Here is an 8,118-nt window from a genome sequence, read left to right on the forward strand (position 1 = left end):
TACATACATACACACACACATACATACATAAATATGAATATATAAATACATAAATACATAAATGTATACATATATATCAGAGGTGACTAGAACCAAAATGGCAGAAAGAGAGGAGAGCTTTGGGCTATAAATTTTTCATCATCCTGACATTGTGTGTTCCCATAGCAGAGGGAGCAGTTCTTGGTGACTGCAACATCAAATGAATGGGTGACAGTTGCTTTCTTAGAGACTGGAGTCTTTTCCTCAAGCAGAGATTAGATTGATCAGTGCTATTTGTAGCTTCATTTCTGGAAGGTGTTCACAGAACAAGCATTTCTGGGTCCATTAGTGGCAGTTGTGATATCACATAGCTTGTTTAAAATTCTTGCTAGAAAGAAATCTGCACCATCCCACACAGTGCTTCTTTTGTTTTCTGAGGTAGGCATAGAAATTCTGCCTCTTGACCAGCACAGAGAGAGTTCTGATATTAACTAAGGACACCCCAAACTCATTCCAACCACTTTCTTAATTCCAGTCACTAAAAGAGTAAATAAATCCCAAATCCCAAATGTTTATTCTGCCCTGTCACCCTACCCCCATATGGAAGTATTAATTCTATACTCATTGAGTCCCGGAAGTAACCCATAATTCCCCAAAGTAAATACTGAAACTAACTTAATAGTGAATACTATATTACTTGTGTTAACTATTTTTAAAAATACATGTGCTGATTTAAGGGGAAAACCTCAGCTAGGAAAATATCAGTATAGGGGAGGAAAAAGTTTAACCCACTTAGATGGGGTCCCTGGCTAGGTCTAAAAACTAGACAAGAGAGATTAATAGGAGAAAACCATACAAATTAATCTAATAGAAGTTTTACATGATGTGGAAGGCTTCACAAGGAAATGAAGACCCAAATAAACAGACCTGGGTATTTTATGCTAGGTGTGGTAAAGAGTAGGTAGTGGTGAGAGATGTGGATAGGTTAATGAGTATGACGTAATTGTTGAAAATTGGGGGAAACTTGGCAAGTCCTGTTTGTTCATATTCCCTTTGGGTCTCCCTTTGTCTTTGGAGATAGGGATGCTTCTTTACTCTGGGTACAGGGAGGGCCTCTCACATGAGGGTTTTATGACTTGTTTCAGGAAAGAGGGGTGAAGTGAGTGGGAGACCAAAGAGACTTTCCTGCTTCTGCTGTTTTCTCAAACTCTTTCAGCTTAAAATATTGAGATATGACAAGGTGCCATATTTTGGGGTTGTGTGCCCTGAACCCTATCATCAGCATTTCCCATGCTAAACCCCAGAGAAAACATGTCTTTATCACTTCTTCATACAGCTATGACTGTTGATGGCTGTTCCATCCAAGGAATATTCTGATCCCCAAAATTTTGGGCACAGTGGAAGAATTTATTTTCTCTTACACCAGTAGCAACAAGACGAGCATTTTTCAAGAGTAGCTTTACCTGGAATCAAAGCAAAAGTTAAAAAATAGAAATGTGTAAGTTTATAGAGCACAGATTTCATCTGTCAAAGAAACTAAAGTTTAACTCCTATTGGCTAAAGTAACGTTCCCAGCATACAAATCAATTTCTTTCTTCTCTTTGTCACTTTGTCATGAAGCCTGTAGGATATCTGGCAGAGCCTGTCTTTCATTGAGGTTTGACCACTTTATTTGTTTCTCATAGATATTATTTGGACTTGGTCTTTCCATTAGCCATGTGGCCTCTGTGCCAGTTTTGAGTCTGTTTACCTCCTTTTAGCAGCCTACTCTGAAAAGCAAAAAGACTTCTATACACTTCCAAGTTCTAGAGCCCTACTAAACTCTCTGTTTCCAGTAGGAGGCATGTCCCAACTCTTCTTACTTAATGAGATTCTCTCTAGTAAACTCAGTCTTGTCCATTCCTTTTCCTACTCTTCCTACCTTCAGAGAAATGTTTTTTCTCTCCTAAGACTTACAATATAAAAAAATACATTGCCACATAAATTCTACTAAAGTAATCACCAAAGTTATTAAAAATGCATGTACTGGGGCACCTGGGTGGCTCAGTTGGTTAAGCATCTGACTCTTGGTTTCGGCTCAGGTCATGACCTCACAGTTCGTGAGTTCAAGCCCCACATTGGGCTCTGTGCTGATGGCTCAGAGCCTGCTTGGGATTCTAGCTCCTTCTCTCTCTGCCCCTCCCCCACTTGTTCTCTCTCTCTCAAAATAAATAAAACTTAAAAAAAATTTTAAAAAATGCATCTACTGAATGATTGAAGAATTAAAAGGGAAGATGGCCTTTCTTCTGACAGATGAATATTCACCTTTTTTTGCTGTTTTCCTGATATGAAATAACCCTCCATAGAAATTTCTGCCAGAGATGTTGACCAGCATTTACATCAATTACTGGTATTCTATGTGAAAGGAGAGTTTTCCATGGAAAGGATTATGCACTTTGTTTTTCTCAAATTATTATCATTTTTTGTTGTATTTCAACTTTGTTTCTCTTGGCCTCTCTTCCAGTGCAATCTATTTTTCTCTTTGTTTTCTTTACATTTGAAAGTTTCCTACTCTGCTTCCAATTTTATTTTTTTATTCAAACTTAATCCTTAAAAGATGGGATTTTGTGTTTAAAATTCATAGTTAAAACATGTTAAAGTTGGTTATTCACTTCAGATTCTATTGGTGTCCTAAGGGGAAGTGAAGAAAGAAAGATGAAGAGGAAATTACTCTCTTGTACTGCCCTCTAGGAAATCCTTCTCTGTACTCTAAAAGTTCTTCTTCTTTTCTAGGAGTCCAATGTGCTGATTGCTGCTAACAGTCAGGGTACAATTAAGGTAAGCTGCCTTATACATCTTTATTTCAAACTCAGATCCATTCTTAGACTAACAGACTACAACTATAACACAGAAATATGGAGTTGTACTAAGCCTTAGAGGTCATCCCAAGTCATGGGTCTGGCTTTGTTTGAAATGGCTTTGGTTGAAAGGCAAAGGAATAGGTAGCTTGCAACTATGGAAAAGACTTGTTAGGGGCGCCTGGGTGGTTCAGTCAGTTAAGCGGCTGACTTTGGCTCGGGTCATGATCTCACGGTTCGTGAGTTTGGGCCCTGCGTCAGGCTCTGTGCTGACAGCTCAGAGCCTGGAGCCTGCTTTGGATTCTGTGTCTCCCTCTCTCTGCCTCTGCCCTGCTCGCACTCTGTCTCTGTCTCTCAAAAAGTGAATAAACGTTAAAAATATATATATTAAAAAAAAAAAAAAAGACTTGTTAGAGGTTATATGAATGCTGAATGGATTGATAGCTGGTCACAGTGAAAAACAGATGAACACTATTAAGTATTCACTGTGGGCCATGCACCGTTGTTTCTATTATGCAGGTACAGCTATAAGTCCAAGATACAGCAAGGGGCGCTGAGACTTTCACCAGGTTTAAAAATCTGGTCACATTTTAGTCTTCTCTTCCTCATGTTTGTCTTCCTTTTCTTCCCTGACAAGTAGGGTTGTCCTCAGTCGCGAAGGGAAGAAAAGGTATTTCAGTGGAACACTGAAAAGTAATCGTGTGATCATTTCATTAGTGTGATTTGGAAATTTAAATGTCTCTTGGCACACAGTCTCAGTCACAAAGGTATACATAGCTTTCCACATGCTTTTCTTTGTAGTTAGGAGCTCAAGGAAGCAATGTTCTCTGATTATACTATTTGATACTTGGCATGCGGGCATGACACGCCAGATCAGTGAATCCTGAGCTAAACAGTGAACTTGTTAAACAAAACACCAGTTTCGAAGAGGGTTTTCGTACATGGGTTTGATTAGCACTAATTCTATGGCTGCCAGTGCTTTCTACATATTCTCTGCTGATTAGAAATCTCAGGAAGTGATCTTTTAAAAATAACAGGTATAGGTTCCTTCTGCCACTTAGCCTTCATTCTGCCGTGGCTTCCTCCCACTCCTCCTGAGTGCAGAATGACCTGGCCACCAAGAGAGCCAATCCAAGCCTCACACATTGTCCTGTGGAGGTGAACTGAGCAGACTCAGAACTGCACTGTTAGCTGCGCATTCTAATTTGCGTGGTGCACTCCTTACACAGCTAGTTTCTCTATTTGGAAAGCCTCACCAGAGAGCCATGGACAACTTAAATGAAAGCCAAGGTTTTGAACTGATCAGTGTTATGTTCTGGAATCTCAAACAAGATGGTAAAAGGTCTTGGAATCTCTGTTTTAAGTGGTTCTCCGTAGTCTCTCAGTTGCTCCTTATGTTACTCTCATGGCAAGGTATGGATCGAAAAAGCTGCACCTTAGTCTTCAACCAGTTTGGCCTTTGAGGCAATTGCGATTGCTAACGTATCTGCAGAAAGCTCAAAGCTACACATGTACTTAGAGAATCTCGGTGACAAATCTCAGATTTTGTTCAAGAGCATTAACCTCTCGTTAAATAGCCTGCTTGCCAAAAATATAAAGACAAAAAGCATCATGGAAACACAGGTGTAAGTTAAGCCTTCGCACAGCAGGAAGGGAGAGTTATTCCTTTAATTCTTTGCCACCTAGAACTGCATTCTCCATCTAACGTAATCTTTTTGACCGTGGCTTATAATTGCCCCTTCTTAGACGTTTCTTCAGCTGTTTTTAAAACTGATCATTGCTGCTGCTGCTGCTGCTGCTTATTATTTTCAGTTTTAGCAGTAACACAGCTTTCTTGTACGATAAGATAGGACTTGAATAACTAACACAATATCTTGACATCACTGATTGACTAGAAAATGAATGAAGCAATGGGAAAAGGCAAGATTTTAGGTTCTGTATACCTTGATCACTGTAAACTGTGAGTCAGTAGAAGAGAGAAATAGATGAAAATCCTTAGAAGCGGTATTTAAAAGTTTCTTAAGAATGTGGAAAGATACCAACATAAATTTCAAAAACATTACATCCATGCTGTGCAGGAGCCAGTTCATTTATCTGTATGTTTTATGTAGTTCACTTGGAAGGCTCCCTAGTTGATTGCAGATATGGCTAATCTGAAAGAGTTCCTGTTGAACTGAGAGGAAGAAAGGATCAATGTCTCATCCCTTCACATTCCTTAGCATTTTTAGCAGTTGGGAAAAGTTGTCTTGATTTGGTTCTCCATTTATAATACAGTAAAGATTCTTTATACTGTTAACGTATTTTAAAATTATTTTATCAAACTGATCCTTTTTTCCTCCAATTAGGTGCTGGAGTTGGTATGAAGGGTTTACTCAAGTTAAATTGTATTTGATCCTGCTGAAATACATCTGCAGCTGACAATGAAAGAAGACAGAAACTGCCATGTGATGTCTCTCCCCAAAGTCATCATGGGTTTTGGATTTGTTTTGAATATTTTTTCTTTTCCTATTTTTTTCTCCTTCATGCCATTTGGGACATTGGGAATACCCAGTGAACTCTCCACCATCAATGTAACTCTATGGACTTTGCTGCTGTTGGTGGTGTGGTTATCTAATTTTTGTGATAGGGAAACAAATTCTTTTGAATAAAAATAAATAACAAAAAATAATAAAAGTTTATTGAGCCACAGTTGAGCTGGGAAAGTCTTTGTCAAAGACGGGAAGAGATCATCTTTTCAAGTAACACACATGAAGTATAGAATAATGTACCAGTGAATAATTTGTAAGGTCCATATTTCTCAGCCTTTCAGGAATTCTGCATATCAACATAAATGGAAAGTATATGGATTCTTTCCAGTGAATTTAATGTGTATAGTAGGTGGGAAGATTAATAACTTTACCTTATGAATTCCTTTCCTTGTTCTCTGACCGGATTTATATCATCAGCAAGTACCATACTTCAGTCTCTCTAGATCTGGCCAAGAATCCAAATTTTGACTGGTTGAGACTACATTCAGATAGAAAGGGAATGGGGCATCTGGCAGGCTCAGTCAGTAGAGCATGTGACTCTTGATCTCGGGGTCTTGAGTTTGAGTTCCACACTGGGTGCAGAGATTACTTAAGTAAATAAATTAATTAAAAAAAAAAAACCAGAAAGGGGGTGTCCATCTATGGCAGCTACTTCTGTCTTTGCCTTTGAAATGTTACCATACCATAAGCCCTAAATGCAGAAAAACCAACTTAATTGTAAAATCATAGCTATCAGATAGTCATAGTCTTAGGTGTTAGTACCATCCTTGACTGAGCAGTGACTTTGAGCAGGGGGTCAGCAAACTTACTGTAAAGGGGGCCAGGTAGGAAATATTTTAGGCTTTGCAGATCACGTCGTCTCTGTCATAATCGCGCAACTCTGCCATTGTAGCAGGAAAGCAGCCACAGACCTAGCAGGGGAAGAATTTGAAGCCCTATTACCCAAATTTCCAAGCCATAGAATATCTGAGACCATCTAGTTAATTTCATGCTGTTTTCAATTTGTAAAAAGGAAGAAGTTAGTAGTTTGAATAGCAGGTCAAGCAAAAGTAATGTGAACTTTTCTGTTTGAGCTACTTTAAAAGTGTGAACAATTTTTAGAAAAAGATATAAACAGAATTCATACCCCACACAAAGTTTATAAAAATAGACACTTGGAGAAGCTTCATATGAATAAATATATGAATGATAAGGGTAATCAGAATATCTCACTGTATCTTTGTACTCAAAATTGTTGGGTCCACATTTCATTATTTTGAATCCTTCCGGTCAAATGCATTGTGGAAGTTAGAACTTTTTGAATTTTAGAAAAGTCAGTAGTCTACATATACTATATATTACATGACACTATCCAACAAAGTCTGGAGCAATACTCTATTATCAAACACATTAATATTTCTGTAGCAAAATGTATGAATGTTCACATTATATGAGATTAATTGACATTAAAAATAGTCTTATGTCTATTCAGTACAGTTTCTACCACCAAATAAGTTTGCCTCAAACTTAGGTGAAAATTTTCAGTTTTCAGAACTTCAAGACAATTATATCTTACTAATTTGGGGGAATTAAGCACCTGATAAGCTTTTGGACTCAATTTTGAGAGCAAAGGTCACTATCATTGAAAAATTAACACCTGTCAACCAGAACAATGTTAGGCAACCTTTCTAAGATTAATGAATGATCTTTTGCAAAGATGTAGAAAGAATATTCAAAGGTAGATTCTTCACTTAAAGATATGTCCAGAAAATCAGATTGGGAAGCAAAGAATTAATGCCCCTTTGAATGCATTTAAATAAAAGATTATGGTTTTTAATTTGGTCTGACTTTTTATGTTTTATTTCAAGCTGTCAACATTGTAAGGTCATGTTAATTTCCATATGTTTGGAAGGATGCAACCTTTATTAGTTATCAAGGGACTGAATTTTTAAATAAATTATTATTTTTAAAAGGCAGTGCTTTATTTAAATTTGTGTTTTAACTTTTTTTTGTTAGTAGGGAGAAACCATTTTTAAATTTGAGTTAGACTAACTTTAATGTCAACGTCAAACTATAGCACTATTTCTTGGAAAAATAACATAATAAAAGCTTTTTTTAACACCAAAAGAACTTCTAACTCAAGAGAAATATGGGTCTCCATGTTTCAATCTATATTTCAGTGGATTTGTAGGGGTTTCTCAGACATAGTTCATTTTATTTTCAGGCACACAACTCATACTTAAGAAACATTAAAGATTGAAGAACGTTGTAAAATTCTTGTAAACAATTGAGCTACTAGGCATCAAAAAATTTCTGGTACTGAACCATGACTTCAGCAAGATGAGCACAGCTGGACCATTAAGCAAGGAAGAGATGAGCCTCAGGAGGAGTCTGCAGAGCTGTAGAAGAAACCAGTAGGTATGTGGAGCCTTCTAGGGCATGGTTAGGAATTTGAATTTTGTTGTAGAAGCAGTTAAAGGAGGGGGGTGGGGTGGCGGGGGCGGTTAAGTGGAATGACATGATTTCCTTTATGGTGAGTGGACAGACGGGAGCTAGAGTACAGTTAGGGAGGTGATCTGATCAGTCAAGAGTTACTGGTGGCTTCCTCTGGGTCGTAGCATGATCCAACCTAACAATCTATTTCAGCTAGATGGCGTTTACCACAGTCTTAATTCCTGTATCTCAGAAGATTCTTGATTAAGTTTTAAAGTCACTTTCTCATAATTGTGGCAACAAAGAATACAACTCAGCAAATAGATTTCTTTAGTGGTTATGCAATCAACCACAGGTTGTGG

At 37.7% G+C, this 8,118-nt stretch overlaps 1 protein-coding gene across 3 annotated transcripts in view; it reads left to right on the forward strand.

The window, feature by feature from the left end:
- COP1 (COP1 E3 ubiquitin ligase) overlaps nucleotides 1-7,160 on the forward strand; it is a 259,654-nt gene extending 252,494 nt beyond the window's left edge. For all 3 annotated transcript variants that reach the window (XM_019425614.2, XM_019425593.2, XM_019425585.2), the window contains 2 exons: nucleotides 2,752-2,796; nucleotides 5,162-7,160. In XM_019425614.2, coding sequence (XP_019281159.1) covers nucleotides 2,752-2,777 — 26 coding nt within the window. In that variant the 3' untranslated portion in view covers nucleotides 2,778-2,796; nucleotides 5,162-7,160. The remainder of the gene's footprint in view (nucleotides 1-2,751; nucleotides 2,797-5,161) is intronic.
- Nucleotides 7,161-8,118: the final 958 nt, after the last annotated feature.

Source organism: Panthera pardus, unplaced genomic scaffold (assembly GCF_024362965.1).
Source record: "Panthera pardus isolate Hobbes unplaced genomic scaffold, ASM2436296v1 HiC_scaffold_21, whole genome shotgun sequence".
Classification (NCBI taxonomy): Eukaryota; Metazoa; Chordata; class Mammalia; order Carnivora; family Felidae; genus Panthera; species Panthera pardus.